This window comes from Hylobates moloch, unplaced genomic scaffold (assembly GCF_009828535.3).
Source record: "Hylobates moloch isolate HMO894 unplaced genomic scaffold, HMol_V3 SCAFFOLD_10, whole genome shotgun sequence".
NCBI lineage: Eukaryota > Metazoa > Chordata > Mammalia > Primates > Hylobatidae > Hylobates > Hylobates moloch.
Window position 1 is genome coordinate 43,639,228 of NW_026652285.1, and position 20,134 is coordinate 43,659,361.

General features: G+C 42.2%; 1 protein-coding gene across 10 annotated transcripts in view; it reads right to left on the reverse strand.

The window, feature by feature from the left end:
- The window catches only part of TRPM3 (transient receptor potential cation channel subfamily M member 3), a 563,637-nt gene that overhangs the window by 54,181 nt on the left and 489,322 nt on the right, over positions 1-20,134 (reverse strand). For 8 of the 10 annotated variants that reach the window (XM_032164279.2, XM_032164271.2, XM_032164276.2 and 5 more), the window contains 3 exons: positions 14,311-14,439; positions 9,384-9,635; positions 2,005-2,179 (listed from right to left, as the gene is read on the reverse strand). In XM_032164279.2, coding sequence (XP_032020170.1) covers positions 2,005-2,179; positions 9,384-9,635; positions 14,311-14,439 — 556 coding nt within the window. Of the gene's footprint in view, positions 1-1,968; positions 2,180-9,383; positions 9,636-14,310; positions 14,440-20,134 lie in introns of all 10 variants that reach the window. The other 2 variants (XM_032164269.2, XM_032164265.2) reach the window with 1 other exon arrangement.

Below are 20,134 nucleotides of genomic sequence, written 5' to 3' on the forward strand. Positions count from 1 at the left end.
TGAAGGCTGCATCTATCCAAGGCTGAGTCAGTTATACATTGAGGTTTGGAGTCGAAATTTATTCTCACACACGTAGAACTCCACAGATCTAATTAACAGTGTGGGAAATCTATTTTCATGTTTCACTCACACAAAACACATCTTCTCTGTCTCCAGGGGTTTTTCAAGTTCTAAACTACAATCAGCCCTTCTTTTAAAATAACAATAATAAATCCTCTTATTCAGCCAGATGGTGGTGTTTGTTGCACTAGGCTGGGTTCATAGTACAACATCAATAAATGGCCACTTGTAGAGGGACAGACAGAATCCCATTTATAAAACACACCTACACCTCCCTCGTTCTCCCATCCCAAAATGTGGCATTGTCAAAACATCCCTGGGGGTTTAATCTCATTTTGGAGCATAAAGGAAAACTAAAAAAGGCAAAATAATGTAACTAAGTGGAAAAACAACTTCTTGGGGGGAAATAGCACATTTAATCTCTGAGAAGAATGGTCATAGGTGGGTGTTTAAAAGTGTTGTTTTGCCTTTAGGGACCGTTTGAAAGCAGGCTCTCAAAAGGATTTTCCCCAGTCCCTGGCAAGTTGTCTTGGTGAAGGCTGCACGTTGTCAGCCAAAGATATTACAACCAGGAGATGGAGTTAAAATTCTTCCTCAGTGAGTTGGCTGAGTCTCATGAAACAAGTATTTGTTCCAATTAGGTGTTCCAAAAAGTCTTGATTGCCTTAGATAACACATTTTGAGAAGGAAAGTGTGTTTGTTCAAAATCCATCGTGGAAGAATAAGTGACGTACCGGTGTGTTCTGTTGCCAGCATACACATCCTCTTCACAGGCCTGGAGGACTCACACTCTGCTGCCTTGTCCCTGTTTTCCTGGTCTCAGTCGTACCTGGGATGGGCAGTGGGAGTGGGGATGCTAACTAGTCCCTGCTCCTGCTCTTAATTAGCTATACTACCTGGTTATGTAACCTTAATCCATGTCCACAGTCCAGGGCTCAGATGGCTGGCCTGTCAGCAAAAAAATGTCTGAAAAATGTTAATTCAACAATGTTGGAGGGATGTTATTTCCAGAACTAAACTCCTCGGGGGAAATGAGAAATCATTGCTCCTGGGATTCAACTCCTCCACACTGAAAGATGTTTCTTTAATGATGCTTTCTTCCCAAAAAATTTCCCAATGCCTGGTGTGTCCTGACATTTGGTCCAAATAAAATCCTGGAACAGACTTCTAGGATACAACTATCTTCAAGCTCCATACAAAAGGAGTGTTTATCACAGAGAATCAGCATCTATTAGGGCATGAAACCTTGGGGGCCTGCTGGCGTTCACTCCCCACACTGAATCGTTTCATAATATAGATACTATTTTCTTTTTGGCATTTATAGCAAGCAACTCAGTTTATGACCTAAGGCATTTTCCATACTTCCAAGCAATGAATACTAGCTTCCTATGAGTCTCAATAGCACATAATTTAAGACAGTGGGAAAGGGAGTTGGAGAATAGTTTCCAGTGCAAGAAAAATACCATGCAGATGTTTGCCCTTACTCTTGAATTCTGATGGTGAAATCGAGCATTGTTTATTTGTTCTGAAGTCCAACTCAAGAAATATATTTTCTAAAGGCTGGGGCTGGTGGCTGGGGTAGAGGTAGGGAGGTAGTGACACAAAATATTCCTGATATTGAAATATTCAACACATGGCCCTGGGAGTTTGAATCATAAAGTAATTTAGATCTTTCTAAGTGGTTCATTTTTTGATCAAATTTGGTATACCAGATGTCGATTCATGTCACAGAACATGACATACCTAAAGAAACACCCAAGAACTACTTTGCTAAAATTGTATATTCACCTTCTGTAATTTTTGTTTCCTCCAAGATAGCAAGCTAGGAATCGGTCCTCTATCTTGAGCCATTTATTGAGAGCAAACAAATGAACTTGGAAAAGACACAACCGAATTGAATTTAAATACCTGACTTTGGTGTATGAGAATCATAAACTTGCTTACGGTCTATCTGGTCCGCAAACACTTCCCCATAAATCATCCAATAGGGCATGTAGAAGATGTTCTTGGCCAGTTTCCATGATGGCTCCTCATTGGGAAAAAGGATGGCTTGCCTGGCGACCCCAAAGCTCATCAGAACCACCAGCATAATGATGACAAAGTACATCATGTCTATCATCTGGAAGGGTGGGGAAGCAGAGGGAGAAACAAGAGAAAACCTATATGATTGAGTGTTCTTATAATTGCTGACAATGATGGGAACCTTTGCAGGAGGTCCACTTTCTAGACTGCTGGTAAGGGATGTTTAGACAGGGAGTTGTGTCCAGATAAGAAGATGCTTGGTCTATTGAAGCCAGTGTCCACAGAATTCTATCAGTGACTCAAAAAACATTTTTAAAAGTGCACACACAAATGAAGCCTCTTCGTTTCTCATTGCTGTCTGTGGGACCGAGTCAAGGCTAGGCATAGGAGTCATATAAATGGAAGCTTAGGCCTCTATGTGAATCAGGTGCTAACTTTTTCTCTGCTCCTGGGGGAGGCAAGTGTCCTCTTTGGGTCTCTTTCTTCTTAGAGAAACTGGAATTGGGAGAGTTGAACTATTCCAAGGGCGACTGCAATGCTGTAAACCTCCTTTCTAAGTTCTGAAAGGCTAATGAATAATTGGAAAGCTCAAAAACAAAACAAAGCAACAACAAAAAACTGCCTATAAACAAAGCTAGGATAAACCAAATATCCATTATATTCTTATTCTTGTGGCCCCACCCCACTGCATAGTATTCTACCACCAACCAGTCTCTCAGAGAAAACAGCTGTTTGCATACTTCTCCTGCAGAGTATCCCATTAGCTATGGAGGGTGTTTTCTTGGGCATTAGAATCATGCACCCTAATGACTCAGACCTGTACCTGCTGTAGAAATGATGGATTTTCATCTTGACATGTTTATAAAATCCTCCAGGCTGCTCTCCAATGTAATGTTATCTCTTGTTCCTCATTCTTCCTTCTTTCCATGATGTATGTTATTTGGGATCTGTTTCTTATATGCCAAATTATTTTCCTTTTATCACTCAAAATATTAAATAGATGAGGATGCAATAACTATTGATTTTTTTCTGGCCAGAACCCATTACCTCCTCCTTTTATAAACAGTTTCTACCCAGTATGGCCACAAGGTAGGTGTGTTTTCCAGGCTACGTTAAATATGATACTAGCCCCGGCAAGAGTGATAGAAGGCAGGGATGTGACCAAGACAGGCCAACCAGAATCCTTGTATTGGCTTGGCGTTGTTTGTTTTTGACTGAAGCTGGGAGAAAGAAGTTCCTTGTGTCTCTGTAATGGGGTGAGTTCATTGTTATTTGTATCTGACGCTGAGTTCTCCGCCAGTGAAACTGATCAGAGTAAATGAAGCCGATTTGCAAGAGAAAGAGAGCAAATCTTGACAGTGGTTGGGTCCCTGCTTGCAGTAGCCCCTAAGGCCAGTTTCATTATGCCCTTCGTAAGTCAATATATCCCTTCTAGGCTTAAGCTAGGTGGAGATTGGTTTCTATCGCTTGCATCAAAACACAGAATACAAAAGACTTTCTCTTAGCTATCATACTTCCTGAAGGGATGCCCATCCACAAAAAAAAGCCTAATGCTAATTTTTTCAATGACAATGGAGCCTTCAAATTAGTTTTACAATTTTATTTTTTTATTTTTATTTTATTATTATTTTTGAGATGGAGTCTCGCTCTGTCACCGAGGCTAGAGTGCAGTGGAGCAATCTTGGTTCACTGCAACCTCTGCCTCTTGGGTTTAGGCAATTGTCTGCCTCAGCCTCCTGAGTAGCTGGGATTTCAGGTGTGCACCACCATGCCCGGCTAATTTTTTTGTATTTTTAATAGAGACGGGGTTTCACCATCTTGGCCAGACTGGTCTTGAACTCCTGAACTCGTGAGCCACCCGCCTCAGCCTCCCAAAGTGCTGGGATTACAGGTGTGAGCCACTGTACCCGGCCATGATTTTATTTTAAAGGAGTCTCTGTTATTGGAATTCAAACATTATAGCCTTCCTTGTACGCCTTAGGACACTGGGGTTTAATCAAGTTTCAAGGCAACTTCAAAATGCATCTCACAAGTATTGTATGACTTCAAAACCAAACAGGAATATCTTAAAATCTGACATCCATTCATATTTTTAAATAGTTTTTAAAGTTGCATGCTAATTAGTTATTTCTTCTATAGTTTACTGGTCTCAGAACTCTTTTAAAGTGAGCAAGCCAGCTGTGTCGAAACAGTTTTATAGGAAATATGGGTCTGTTTTTCATCCTCTCTCTTATTTTGTAAAATTCTTTCATCATTTATTTACAAAAAGTTCTATCAATGAAAAAGCACACATGGGTCCTTCATGTTGTGTTTATTTACATTGATTAAAGATGGGTTGGGAGAGGGTTTGTGCTCATGAGATTTAGAAGCTAGTTTGACCCAAGGAAACTCAGCCAGTAAATACAGAAACTGTTCTAATTTAATTTCTCAGGATTGTTTTTGTTCAGATTGATTGTGCTATCTATCCAAAGGGTCAAAACAATCAAAGAGAAGACACATTCTTCCCAAACACTTAGCTTCATATATTTCAAAGAAGTCTTAGCTTTCATTCAAATACCAAAATCTGATAGAGTGCAGTGCAGAAATAGAGCATTAGTAGTGAGAACTGGGGCTGGCCTCCTCTTTTTAAAGCTAAATTGTCCAGTTGGTTCAATATTAAGAGAGCTGATCCTGTCCTAATCTTGTAAATATCTTTCTGTTGTGTTCTACAGAGGAGAGTATATAACATATATATAATATAATGTAATATATAATATACATCTATATAATATGCATTATATAATATTCATTATATATAATGTATAATGTATATATAATATATAATGTGCATATAATATATATTATATATACACTGTAGTGGTTAAACACATGTACTTAGGTGTCAGAATACCTGGGTTTTCATCTTGACTTTGCTAGTGAAAAATAGCTACACGGAAAACAATTCACACAAAATGAGTAAAAATAATTACAAAAACAAAACAAAGGCTTTCCTAAACATTAAAAAAAAAGAAGAAAGAAAGGAAAGAAAAAGAAATGTAGCTAGGTGGCCTTGGGCAAGCTGCTTAATCTTGTTTTATTTTATTTGTAAAATAGGAATAATAACACATTTATTTTATAAAGATTCAATGAGATGGCATGTGAAACAATGTGGTAAGTTCTCCATAAATGTTAATGTATTATTATTATTAGAGTTGGAAGGAGGTCAGGTTGTGGAGTCAGTTACACAGAAATTTGAATCCTATTATTGTCCCTTGCTTAGTCTCTTATTCAATTGTTTAAATTATTAAACACAGATGTGAAAACCTATTTCTGAGGGGGTATGATGATGACATGTCTGACATGGTATCTGGCACACAGCAAATGATAGCTATTATTATTGTTTTTATTCTGAATTATGTAAGTGAGCTTAGTACTAGGCTTAGAGAATTCCATTGAGAAGTGGAATATGGAGGAAACGAGTCAGGATTTTGTTAAGTGATTCTGGGCCTGCAGCAGATCAATTGGAGTCTTTCCGGATATGCAGGCTTTCCATGGTGTGAGGCATTTGGTGTACTGGCTTCTTATATTATGCAAAGACTCATAGTACCAATTTCAAAATGACTCCTAATGATTGTGTGTCCAGGAATCTCATCAGCTGTCTGTCCCTAGACCACAGGGCAGGGACTCACTTGGCTGTTTTGTGCTGAATGGGAACTCCCTAATGTTGAGAAGGTTTCAGTATAACACATCTGGGCACATTTTCTTAAGTAAGTTCCACCCTGGTAGTCCATCTGGCTCACTGATAAATTCTATAGGCATATTTTATCTGCCTTCTGGATCAGTGCATCAATTATTGAACTGATTATCTTAAAAGCCCCTTGAAAGAGAAGCAAAGTCCCCAAATATACTCATTTTCTACTTATTCTTGACTGATAAATGAAGTCATTCATAAGTTAAAAGGTAGAGAAAATGCAGTGAATTCCTCTTGCATACTCCTGAGTAAGGTTTCATTCTAGTCAAAACTGGGATAATTATGGCATTATTAAGATGACAGACGTGGATTTTAAAATAATCTCGCTGCATTAACATGACTTTAGTTATTCCAAGTATATAAATGCTACCCAGGCTTTAAAGGGTAATATATTTGGTTTGTTTGGGTCTTTTCAGATTTTATTTGTTAAAATAAAATAAGGTAGCAATCAGAAAAAAATCCAATCTGATTATGTAATCACAGAATGCAGTAATTCTCAACAGAGGCCAATTTCATTCCCTGAGGGACACGTGGAGATGTTTGGAGACTTTTTTGTAGTCATAACTGCGTGTGTGCGTGCATGTGTGCATGCTACTGGCATCCACTGGGTAGATACGGCTAAAGATCCTATGACACACAGGACAGCTTCCTAAAATAAGGAATTATACAGCCCACAATATCAGCAGTGTCAAGGTTGAGAAAATGTGGCCTAATTTTATAGCTATTATAGTTCTTTGCTTTCATTGGGTCCACTTGAAAATACATTTGAGAATCTCATGAAAGCTTGTCCCCTCTGTCCAGAAAATTCACACACCCACACATTTTTATATATAAATTGCAGAGAGGGTCCACAGATCCTACCTCCTAAGCCCTATCCATTGACTCTAAATCTAGACTCTCTGCTTTTAGGCAGGAATTTTCACCACAATCTCAAATTCATTGTTAAAGTGCAAAGAAGATGATATAACAGGCAGTATAATAGAGTAAGATACACATTTCTTTCCTAGTCAAAAAATCCCCAATTGAACTGGGGTTCCATTTTGGGTAAGTAACTCAAGCTCATGAATTCAAGTTTTTTTTCTCTCTAGAATGAGTTTGGTGATATTTGTCCTAAACAATGCTGGTGTTATAAATACCATCTGTACAGTAGGGTTAGGAATACAGCATAATAACTATACTCACCAATTTTTCCTTTCTTTCATTGTATTGTATTTAAAAAATGCAATTTGAACATAATGATAACAGATATAATTTGTCAACCACCAGCTATAAGCCAGACACAGCTGGTCATTTTGTATGTATTATTTCTAATAATTACAACAATAACCCTGTAAAATATGCATTTATTATACATCACTACTTTAGAAACAAGTAAACCAAGTCTCAAAGGGGTTTAAATAAATTGCTCAATGTGTTTGTTATACCTAATTCATTTTGAATTCAAATTCTTCCTCTCTTTGCATGAGTTTGTCAGTGATTTTGTAGGAAAAGTCGTGATTATTTAAGCTTCATTTCAGTAGAGATACACATACACACATACATACACAGAGCTGTTCCATAAATATTGAGTTAGCAATGATACATATAGTAAATATCTCAAGTAATAATAATAAAGAACATCAGCCAGGCATGGTGGCTCACACCTGTAATCCCAGCACTTTGGGAGGCTGAGGCGGATGGATCACTTGAGATCAGGAGTTTGAGACCAGCCTGGCCAACCTAGTGAAACCTCGTCTCTAATAAAAACAAAAAATTAGCCTGGCATGGTGACGGGTGACTGTAGTCACAGCTGCTCGGGAGGTTGAGGCAGGAGAATTGCTAGAACCCGGGAGGCAGAGGTGGCACCACTGCATTCCAGCCTGGGTGACAGAGTAAAACACTGTCAAAAAAAAAAAAAAAATCTATTGACTAATCATTGGTTTGAATGGCTCATACAATGGAAGTGAAGTGAAAGATATTAGCAAAGAGGTTTTTCTTTTTCTGTTTTTGAGAAAAAAATACCTCACCACAGTCTTGAACTCTGGGCTCAGGTGACCCTCCCACCTCAGGCTCCCAGATAGCTGGGATCACAGGCTCATGTCAACACACACCCTGTTAATTTTTCTTTCAGATGGAGTTTAGCTCTTCTTGCCCAGCCTGGAGTGCAATGGTGTGATCTTGGCTCACCACAACCTCGCCTCCCGGGTTCAAGTGATTCTCCTGCCTCAGCCTCCCAAGTAGCTGGGATTACAGGCATACGCCACCATGCCCGGCTAATTTTGTATTTTTAGTAGAGTGAGGGTTTCTCCATGTTGGCCAGGCTGGTCTCGAACTCCCAACCTCAGGTGATCTGCCCACCTTGGCCTCCCAAAGTGCTGGGATTACAGGCGTGAGTCACCATGCCCGGCCCTAATTTTTCATTAGTTTTTGTATCATCAGTGTCTCACTGTGCTGCCCAAGCTGGTCTCAGACTCCTGGGCTCAAGCAATCTGCCTGCCTCAGCCTCCCGAAGTGCTGGAATTGCAGGCATGACCCACTGTGTCTGACTAGGAAAAAGGTTTTTCAGTAAGAAGTGTTCGTCACGGTAGGACGGACGTACTTAGCTTTTCCACATATATCTTGTAAAGGTGAAGTAGGGGACACACTTAGAAAACTGGGAGAACTGATGAAAAGTACCCAGTTCTGGCTTTAGGCTCTGATTCTTCCTCTAGTGAGTTTTGAGAGGGAGCTTGTTTACTGATGCACTCCCAGATTCACACTGATGCTGTTCTCCTAGGGTTCAGTCTCTATGGAAAAAGTCTGGAAACTGGTATGTGGTCAAGGACTATTGGAACAAGTCCTCGGCCATTTGTAGGGGAGCATATTAGCTTGCTACTTGGGATTTTTTCTTCAAGAATTCGATAAGTAGGAGCATCATTCTGGAACCTAGTTCTTAACAGACATCATTTTCCAGTAGTGTAACAAACACATGACGCATGATAGAACTTAATGGTCAATTCAAACCCAACTCAACCCAACTCAACTCAGTGCAAATAAATTGTTTTTCTTCCCTTTGTGTAGGGAAAGGCATTTCTCTAGAACTTTATTTAAAAACACAGGATCTTTAAAAAATCTATTAAAAATTTGTAGTGGAGACCCATTCCTTCTCCAACACCTAGCTAAAATGTAACCTCTGTGTGCTTTTTCTGACCTATATTATCTTTTCTATGGTTCTGTTGTACTTTATACACATCTCTATTACAGCATTTTTCACATGGTGTGGTAATTCCTCCCTCCCTCTCTCTCTTCCATCAATTTTAATCTCACGGAAAGAACATCTTTGTATACCCAACTCCTAGTCCAGTGTCCAGCATAAAATAGATGATCTTTATGTATTTTTCAGTAAATGAATGAGTGACTGATAAATTCTCCAGTTTTGTATACAGATGTAGTCAAACCCCCAAACATTCAAAAGGAATTCATAAAATAAAACACCTCTAGGGCCATCTCATTTAGACTTTGATAGCAGGCCCAAATGAATTATTTCCCTCTACCTATTATCACCATTCCTCCTCTGAAAACTTATAACATGGAATCAGAAGATCCTGCTTACCATTTTTCCAATCATCATTACATACGGGCCCAAATACTTGTTCACGCCGAAGATGTCTAGGAGACGGATATACCAGTAAATGATGTTCACGCAGTAGATGACCCTCCCGTCACTCCTGAAGGGCTGGTCTTGGAGACGAAGGATCATTCCAACAGAAAACAGAAGGATGGCAATGAGGTCCGTGACATTCCAGTATTCCTGCAGCCACACCTTCACTTTCTGTAGCAACTTCCCTGGCTCTGACATCAGAATCTATAAGGGAGGAAGGAGAGCAGGGTTAGGTCTGGTTTCTCTCTCTATTTTCAGCCCAGTTGGGAAGTGCTTGGTCTGTTGGCTGATGTTAGTAGCTTGCGTTTTCTACCTATATCTACTTAAATACTTGCATGCTATAAAAGTCCAATTGAGCTAAGCTTAGGTGATTATTCAGCTGCAATATTCCAAAGGCACATATAAGCAATAATTTTGATTCCTTGGGTGGTGGTAAAATTCTAAGACACACATAAGAGTTTTGCGATAAAATGATTCAATCCTAGTATGCTGCAAATCTCTGAAGTCTTCCTTCATCTCAGTAAACAGTGCCACCATATTGAGTGAGTTCCTCAGGCTGTTCACTTGGGAAGACTCCTCCATTTTTCTCTTTCACATCCCACATCCTCTGCACCAAGTCCTATCACCTCTATTTCTAAATGCAACCTAGCCAACTACTTCTCACCACCTCCACTGCTGCCTCCCTATTCTAAGCTCCATCACATCTTGCAGATTGCAGCAGCCTTCTAACTGGTATCCCCATCATCATCATTGCCCACTTACCCTCAACCCATTCTCTGGGCAGCACAAATAATGATCTTTAAAAGCCTGGATCTTTAAAGATCTGGCTGGCAATTACCAAGTTATATGCATAGGTAAAAACTCATCAAGCTGCACCCTTAGGAGTTGTTCAATTATAGATAAATTATACCTCAATTAAAAAAAAGACTTATGAGACAAATGAACAACAGCAACAGAAACTAAAGCAAATGATCATAATTGTATGCTTAAGCTTTCTGATGACTTCCATTACAAATAGTGAAAAATCCAAACTCCTTATGGTAGCCTCATTTCACGTCCCACCATATTCTCCCTTATTCTCTACCCTGCAGCCATACTGGTCATCTCTTAAGCATAACAAGTTTATTCGATGTTCAGGATGCTTGTACTTATTCCTTCTGTTCAGCACTTTCTTCTCCCAGATCTGTATTTAGCTCCTCTTCATCTTCAAGGTCTCCGATCAAATGTCCCCTTTTTAGGAAGGCCTTTTTTTGACTACTTTAGCTGCAGTCGACTTCACGTCCCCAAGTCACTCTCCAATACATTACCCTATTTAGTTTTTTGAAGTTTTTATCACTATATGAAATTATCTTCTGTATGCTTTTATATGTATGTGTGTATGAGTATGTGTGTCTGCCTATCAATCAATCAATCAATCAATCAATCATCTATTTATTCATCCGTCCATCCATTCTTCTCTCGTTCCTAGACTGAAACTCTGAGGGCAGACCCTTTGTACCCCAGGCCTGTTACATAATAGAAACTCAATACATATTTGTCAACAGACTGACTGTTGTGTAGGCACTAACAGCAATTTTCCAGTTCCTTGCATATCCTAACTCCTTTGTGGGACTCTTGCCTTACCTTAAACTTAGAGGGGGCTACCACGCATGGGTCTATAAAATGCACAGCTGGACAGCAGAAGTTGCACCCATCCTGCACCACAGACCGCCCCAGGATGTGAGAAGCCAGGGAACCCCACGTAGTGCAGCTGTGCACCAGGGCCACCTTCCTCAATTGCTGGTGTTTACCTCTGAGGATTCCATCTCTTCAGACCATGACCAACCCCTTTCCCCACCTCAGAACCTCTCAAAGGAGAGGAGAGAAAAGACTGGAGGCAGGTTTATATCCAGCTTTTTGTGTGAATCCTCATGTCCACTATAATGATTTACCTAATTCTGAAATACTAATAAAGACAGGTTTTTGTAAGTCAGGGCTGGGACTTGGAAGCTGAGCAGGGTACCAGGAGCTACCTGGGAGCCCTATTTTTCACAGGCAGTGTCCTGCCCTAAGCCCTAGCCCAGGGTTTCTAAACTTCAGTGCACATCAGAATCACCTGGAAGGCTGGGTAAAATATAGATGCTGGGCCCTCAGTCTGGAGTTTCTGCTTCAGGAGGCTGGGGGTGGGGTGGAGGATTTACATTTCTAACAAGTTCCCAGCTGCTGCTGGTGGCCACAGTTTGAGAACCACTGTCCTAGTCATCAGCAATCTCTCTCTGCAGCTGGTGTTGTCCTGATGGCTTCTCACTCTCTGGCTGCATCTTAACAGAGCAAAAATCCGTGTATGTAGCTGGGAGAGAGGGTTGATGGGCAACGCATTGAGCTTTTCCAACCCTTTGCTCACACTTTCCTAAAACCGCTAAACACAGAGGTTTGTAGTATAATTTTTAAATAGTGAAGCATTTTTTGGTAAAGTCCCAACATTAAAAAAAAAAAAAGAGATGAGAACAGAACAGTCTGGGGTGAAGCAGAATTGGAAAGTCAAGAATCCCCCCTGCCTCCTCCACCTCTCCAACCAGCCCTCAGGCACCTGTCTTAGAACCCTGGGAGCCTGAGGAGCATCGTGGGCTAGTAGAAAGAGCGGTGAGTCTAGGGACGGATCTGTCAGGTTTCATATTCAGTTGTCCTTTCTAGCTGTGGGATACGGGGAAATTGCTTAAACCCTGAGTCTCAGTTCCCAGACCTGTGCAGTGGGATGTCATCATAGTCACGCCATCAACCTCACAGTTGTCGGCAGGGGGAGGATCCAGATGAGATAACGTCTACCCACGCACGCTGCAAACAGTGCCATGCTATTAAGGGATTACCGGGGCTTGCTTTGGTGACTCCAGGCAGAAGTATGTGGGGCTGGGAATGGGGGTATCATGGGAAACCACAAAGCCTTCCTTGTGTATCCCTGGGAAGGCACCAAAGCATGCAAACTTTTCCACATTTCCAGGATCTTGCGTCTGAGCCCTGGAGGTCCTGCGTGCTGACTGTGAGGAGGCAGGAAGGGCATGGCCTGTGGGGTCCTCACCCTTTGGTCGCCAAGCAACTCTTCAGTGAGTTCAGGGCAGGACACGGGTTGGGGCACCGCCTCACTGGGCCGCAGAGGAAAAGGTCAGACTCGGAGGTGGTCACCACCTCACTCCCCACAGGAAGCGGGAATCTTTGGTTGACCCCTTCCTGACCCCAGCCTCCAAAGGCCTGCCCTCCCTGCTATTCTATGCCTCTTCAGGAGAAATGGATATCCAGGCCTCGAGGCTCCTGGCAGCCTGCCCGTTTGGCAGCCTCTGCCAGAACAGTCCGTGGAGTACAGACTGCTCCCTGTCTTCTCCCAGTCTGGTCCCTGGAGAGACTCCAATCTCCCTGCTCGAGTCCTTCCCTTTTCTGCTTATCATGGGGAAGGAATATGCGTCTAGGCGTTAAATCACTCGAGCGCCAGCTGGCACAGCACAGCCACAGGGCCCCAGCAGGAGCGGGCCTCAGTTCTCAGAGAGCTGCACAAAGACCAAAGCAAATTTATTACTGTTTTTCAGTTTACAAATGGGAAATCCACAACATTGGTCAAGAAGAAAAGCCACCATGAATGGGAAGACCGAAATGTAGACGACTAGCTGGAACAAGGCAAGGCATTCCTTTTTTTTTTTTTTTTTTAAATCCAGGCTTTTGTAAAATGAGACTAGCAGACCCACTCCCAAGTTCTCAGGGTGGGGAGATGGTAGTGGGAGTTAAAATATCCCCCAAATAGTTTAGTTTAAAAACTCAAGGGCTTAAGAGATAAGACATTTTTTATGATCACAATACAACTGCATCTAACAGATACTGCATCTTTTCTCTGGAAGAGAACATTATAGAGCTGAAACCCTTGCCTTTTAACCTGGCAAGAGTGAAGTTGTGGATTTGTAGGAGTCCTTTTTTCCTATGGTGCCCAGTATGTTTTCCCACCCACTGCAGTACAGCAGTTAGGGTTGTTCTGAGCTCTTAAAGACTCAGTGGACTTGAATGGGAGCATTTCTTCCAGAAAGGGCCTGTCCTGCTTACTGTCATTTCAGGAAAAATGCAGAGAAATCAGCACTACCTCCTAAACCTGCCTTTCTAATGGTTTTCCCTGATGAAATAGGAGCTTGTGGTGAACCTTGAGCGGGGCTGCAGAGCCCTCTTGTGGACTTTTGCTTGATCACATTCTTTTTAGCAGCTCTGAATCTGATGGGCCCCTGAGGTTAGCTCTGATTTCAAATAAACCATTTAGGGGTGGCATTTTGAAGGCTCCTTTTAGGCCATAGAAGTGGGGGGAGAAAAGAGGGACCCTGCACTCACAACCCGAAGGATCTGTGTTCAGTTCACCTCGGTGATCCCTACTGCTGGCAGAGTGGTTGGTGCCCAGCAGGTGCGAGAGAATGTTGAGAAGAAATAAACCAGAGAATAAATCCAATGAATGAGCGAAAGCAGAGTTCCTCCTAGAGCAGCCGAAACACATTCGGAGAGTCACAGGTATTGGCAGGCTGTGTCCGAAGACACCCAGAATAAGGGGGTGAAATGGGAGTTAAAAGTGGCAAAATCTAGAAAGTCATGTTTATAGGGATGAGGCATCAAAAACAACTAGAGGCCTTCTTGGGACAAAAGCTATGTTAGCAGAGAATAGACCAAATCCTAAGCACTCAGGGAGTTACACCCCTATAAGCACCACACTGTGAAGCCTCCCCAGGTTTGTCAGAGGAGCAAAGCAGCAGCTGTGGTAGCGTCAGAGAAAACAGTTTCCGGCTCAATTTGCATCCCAGGCATCTTCCTGTCCCCTCCACCCACAGATAGAACTTAACCACTGTCTTTCTCTTACGTTTTCTTTTATAAAAGCCGTTACCTCTCTCATCTTTTCTATTCCCAGGGTGAAAATATAGGAGATGACGATCCATTCCTGGGTGGACGGCCAGCGTTCCATCTTCACTAACACGATATAGTTGAAGAGCATCAGGTATCCGATATACGCCAGCTGTAAGGAAATACAATACGGTGCTCTGGCTGTTCAGGCCCAGGAGCCCCAGTATCAGCCAAGGCCACTGCACAGCAGCACAGAACAGGGTCAGCAAGCAGGACACAGAATTTATGACAAAATGAACTTGAAGGTGCTAAACTACCAAAAGAATTAGAAAAGACAGTAATACTTGAAAGATTATAATATGCAGTCTTCCTTTTGACCTGTACATGTATCTCTGGGGCTTTGTTTAAATCTATGTGTCATGATGCATCATTTTGTCTTGCAGTTACCCATTTTTGTGTTTTCTTGGCTAAAAAGGGAGCCTTGGCTGTCAGTGGCGGCTCTTGCTCAGGCGTGGACCTTAGGTTCTTAAACTAGGGCAGCACAGTGGATTTTTGCCTCATGAATGCCAGGCAGAATAAGTGTCTGTGAGAAGCAAAGGAAGAGGAAGACGCATGTAACACCTGTAAATTGGTCAAACCAACATAAAAATAGCCCAGGCTTAAAGTGCTTCGCTTGTCAGTGCCCTGGGGAGGGTCTTACCTGTTTTCATTTCACCACTTTCCTGCCCTACTCAAGTTAAGATATTCCTTCCTGGTGTCTGCTTCATTGAAACAACACAAGAAAAGACAACACAATTTATAGAAAGGAAAGGGTCTGTGTGGCCTTTTGTGGACGGGAGTGGGGTTTAATCCCCAAGAGGCTCTGGCTCCTTGGGGTTGAATCCTGTTGTGACTGGCTGAATTGCTGGATGTCTGGGAAGAACTCTGCAGGGTTTGGGACTGTTCCTGGAAGATTCAGTTGTGTCAAGGTGAGTGAAGTGCAGGGAAACTGGTGGCTCTTGCATAAGGGGCTGACCTTAAGGGAAATGGCAGACTAGCTGGGCCTTCCTTAGGCAGTGCCTCAAGTCGAGTGAGGTGCTCACTGGCATTAAGGGCCTCAGGGGCTGTGAGCAGGAACCATGGGGGAGTTTATTAACTAAAATCTGCTGCACTCTTCAGAGTGGTGTAGCAAAGAATAGACACAGTGTGGGTGAAAGGATTGAGGCCTTGAGGGGTCTGGAGGTACTGCATGACTTTGGAGCTGGGAAGGCAGCTTAGAAGGTGGAGGAAGCTGCAGCCTTGCTGGGGGATATGCTGCTTTCTCTGCTAATTCTCTGATGTTTTGAGACAGGGTCTCACACCTGTCGCCCAGGCTGGAGTGCAGTGGCATTGTGATCTCCGCTCATTGTAGCATTGACTTCCTGGGCTCAGGTGATTCTCCTACTCCAGCCTCCTGGGTAGCTGGGATAACAGGCACGTGCCACCACACCCAGCTAAGTTTTTGTATTTTTAGTAGAGACAGCATCTCACTTTTTTGGCCAGGCTGATCTCAAACTCCTGGGCTCAAGAGATCCTCCTATCTTGGCCTCTCAAAGTGCTGGGATTATAGGCATGAGCCACCATGCCCAGCTGAATGGATTCTTCCTTTGTTTTTTTTGGAGACTGAGTCTTACTCTATTGCCCAGGCTGGAGTGCAGTGGTGCCATCTCGGCTCTCTGCAAACCTCCTCTTCCTGGGTTCAAGTGATTCTCGTGCCTCAGCCTCTGGAGTAGCTGGGATTACAGGCACCCGCCACCGTGTCCGGCTAATTTTTGTATTTTTAGTAGAGACCGAGGTTTCACCATGTTGGCCAGGCTGGTCTTGAATTCCTGACCTCAAGTGATCTGCCCACCTCGGCCTCCTAAAGTGCTGGGATTACAGGTGCGAGCCACCGCGCCTGGCCTAAATGGAGTCTTAATATGACTCCAAGGTATCGCTGAGACCCCATTACACTGACACATTTGCAGACACAACTGTTGCACAAAAGCCCCTCATCTCTTAAAGGGTGAAGTATGTCGGAGTTAAATAAGATCACTTATGAGAGCTGGACTTCTGGGCTCACTCTCTATCTGCATGGTTTGTGCTGGCACACCCCCCACCCTCAGGGGCCTATCATTTCAACCTATGCCTAGGTTCCTACCCCTCCACATCTTCAGGAGCATTGGCAAATCATGAAAACTTCTCCTGAAAGAGTTTACTTAAAGTTGTGTAGGACGCTGTTTAAAAATCAGTTCAAAATGGAACTTGGTTCATATGGTTTCCGTTTACCATTATTATACACTGGCATTAATTCTGTAGTCCTGTGAGTACAGACTGCAAAAAACAAAAAAAGGACTTCAGTGGTTAGAACTCTAAAATATACTCTCAGCCTCCTTCTGACTTGAAATCTTTCTTTCTCCTTGTTGCTTCCTTCTCTTAGTTGGGTCAAATTCCATCACTTGTAGCTGAAATGAATATTGTTAACTGCCCTGGTTTTATCATTTTGCCCAAATCATTGCAATACATTCCAAAACATTATCTTCTCTTGTCATATGTAGGCCCAGTGACATGCGCATTCTTCCAGAACCTCTGCATTTTAATGCTTAAGAAACTCCTTGGACCTATTCTAATACTTAAGTAACTCCTTGAACCTACATCTGTCCTCTGAATACAAGTCTAATGTGTTCAGTGGAAGGAAGGTAGGCATAGATATCAGTGAAGCTTGGATTTAAATCTCAGCTCATATACTTCCTAGATGTATCATCTTTTGTAAGGTTAACCTGCCTGGGCCTCCATTCTGTAACATGGGGATCACTTCCACTTTCCTTATAGGGCCTTTATAATGACTGGGGATCTATATATCTGTCTGTCTGTATCTCTCAACACACAATAAATGCTGGCTAATATCCACCTCTTTTTTTTTTTCAAGATGCTTCTGTTATTCTTTTTGTCTCCTCTTCCCTTAGTCCTTACTTCCCTTTGATCCCCAATGATCCCCAATTAACTGTTCACACCTATCTTTTTTTTTTAAATTGCCCTCATTATTGGTTATATTTCCTCCACTTTCATCATTTTTAGCCCCTGCCTGTTTTTTACATCACAGTTACTCTATAATGAACTTTTCCCATAGTCAAGCTATAATATAATATTTTGGGACAACTCTCAAAATACAGACTTCTGAAAATAGGGTCTTATGTTTAGATGGCACAACAGAGGACTGGCTGCTGTCCTGGAAGCAGCCTATCATAGAACTCACCAACATTCATGCAGCCTTGCTGTAGATTATCTTGACATGACATGCTTTATATGTGTGTGTGTGTGTGTATATATATATTCTGTAAGCTTTAACAACCTGTATGTAGAATTTCCAAGCTTTTGAACCTATGAGTCTTATTTAAGTCAGTGGGAGAACTCTAAGAATTTGTATTTTATTAACATATATTCTTTCTGTGCATTTTCCATTAACTAAGATTCATGCTTCTTAAACTATCAAACACAAGCACTAAAGCCTGCCACAGTTTGCTATGGATCCCTGGTGGGGCTTTGCTCTTCCTCACTTCTTCCTGGGCCTTTTTCTACTGCCTCTGGAGAGCAGAGGGGCACATGGTCTTGTAGAGGATAGAGTTGGTCACTACTAGAGAAACTCAGAGCACGCACTGTGTCCTCGGACCTGCAGCCACTTCACACCTCGAATTTGAACCCTCTCCAGATGGATACCTGAAATAGGCTCTCAACCCAAGCAGGGTCTAGGAGCCAGTTGGACCCCTGCCTCCTTTCTTCTTGGACCAGAAGAAGACCCAACCTGCTCCTAGAGAAACTTGCTACGATGCAGAAGTGAGGTTATATGGAAATGAAGTGTGTCCTACCTTTCAGAAACTTGGGAGAGTAGGAGAGACCATTTTTGGAAATCTGGTGAGAAATACTCTTACAGAGAAAAACATAGCCCAAAGCACATGGGACCTTCAATCTGAAATTGAATTGTATTGTTAAGCATGTCTGGTGATTCAAAAGACTGGCATACCTCATTTCCAGTCACTTCCTCAAGGCCTGGGCTTTGTCAATATGTGAAGATGAATTTTGGAGAATCATGTAAACACAATTGAACAGATCTGCGGGATCCAGTCTGATAGGTTTGTTGAGGTGAACCCAGTCAGCCACGCAGAAGGGTGCTGGACACACAGCCCTCCCCACCCCCAAAGAGGCAGCCTCCCAACAAGCTGCCAGTGACATAAGCAAAGTAGCGTGTCTCAAGTGTCTCTAATCATAAGATTCGCCTGGGAAGCTGGTTAAACTAACACAGCCTCTTAGGCTCCTTCCTGAAGACTGGATTCCATGGTTCTGTGATGGGGCTAGAAATTTTCATTTCTAACAAAACACCCTTGTCATCATGGACGTTTTAGAGATACTGATACTATTATTTCTACTGATTTCTGCTCTCAGGAGTCTGTGAACTTTTTCTGTAAATGGCCAACTGGTTAACTTTTAAGGCTTTGTAGACCCGATAGTCTCTCTCTGTCTCTCACTACTCATCAACTTGATGTGGTAGCACAAAAGCAGTCAGCCTATTGCTAATGGTAAATGAGGTTTAGCCTAAAGCTGCCTCCTTACATATTTTAAGTTCGGCCTAATGTTTTCTCTGTACATTGTGAACTATAACAAATGGAGGTGTAACAAGACCAATCACTGAGTTCCGGTCAATCAAATGTAGCCAACTGCTCAAACTGTGTTCAAATAAGGCAAACGCTGAGCTGTAACCAATCCAGCTGTTTCTGTACCTCACTTCCGTTTTCTGTATGCCACTTCCCTTTTTCTGTCCATAAATCTTCTACCACGTGGCCCTGCCAGAGTCTCTGAGCCTACTCTGGCTTGGAAGACTGCCCAATTCATGAATCGTTCATTGCTCAATTAAACTCCTTTAAATTTATCGGCTCAAGTTTTTCTTTTAACAGAAATCAAGAGTCTGCCTGTGTTCCAATTATTTATGGACATTAAAATTTGAATATGTGTTTTAAGTATTCCTTTTCAAATTTTATTTCAACCCTTTAAAAATGTAAAAACCATTCTCAGTTCGCAGGCCACAATCATAGGCCATGGGTTGAATTTGGCCCAACAGCTGTAGTTTGCCAAGCCCTGTTCTAGGCTAACAGTTGGGGTATCATAATATAAAAGGAAGGACAGACCTGGGTGTCAAATAGCTGCAAAAATATTATCTTGGGCTGGGCGCAGTGGCTATTGCCTGTAATCCCAGCACTTTGGGAGGCCGAGGCAGGCCCATAGCTTGCGGCCAGCAGTTCAAGACCAGCCTGGCCAACGTGGCAAAACCCCATCTCTACTAAAAATACAAAAATTAATTAGCCAGGTGTGGTGGTGAACACCTGTAATCTCAGCTACTCAGGAGGCTGAGACATGAGAATCACTTGAATCCAGGCGATGGAGGTTGCAGTGAGCCAAGATCGCACCACTGCACTCCAGCCTGGGTGACAGAGTAAGACCTTGTCGTCTCCTAAATAAATAAATATTATCTTGATAAAATAGTTGTTAGGATTACAGAGAGTACTTAAATAGTACCTAGAACATTGCCTCAAACTTAGTAGGTGCTCAATAAAAGATATTTTTGTTGAGTGGATGTATGAACACAACACTGATTATCTATTGCTGTGCAATGTGAATAGCCTAGAAGAAACAATAGTCACAGTTACATTGTCCTTATATGTCAAGGGACTGTTCTAAGTGCTTTATATGTTTTAACACATTTAATCTTCATTAAATCCTATAAAATCGGAACTACTATTATTGGCATCTTAAGAAAACTGTGGACAGAAGGGAAAATTAAGTTGTTTGAGGGCACACGGTAAGAGGTGCAGATGGGA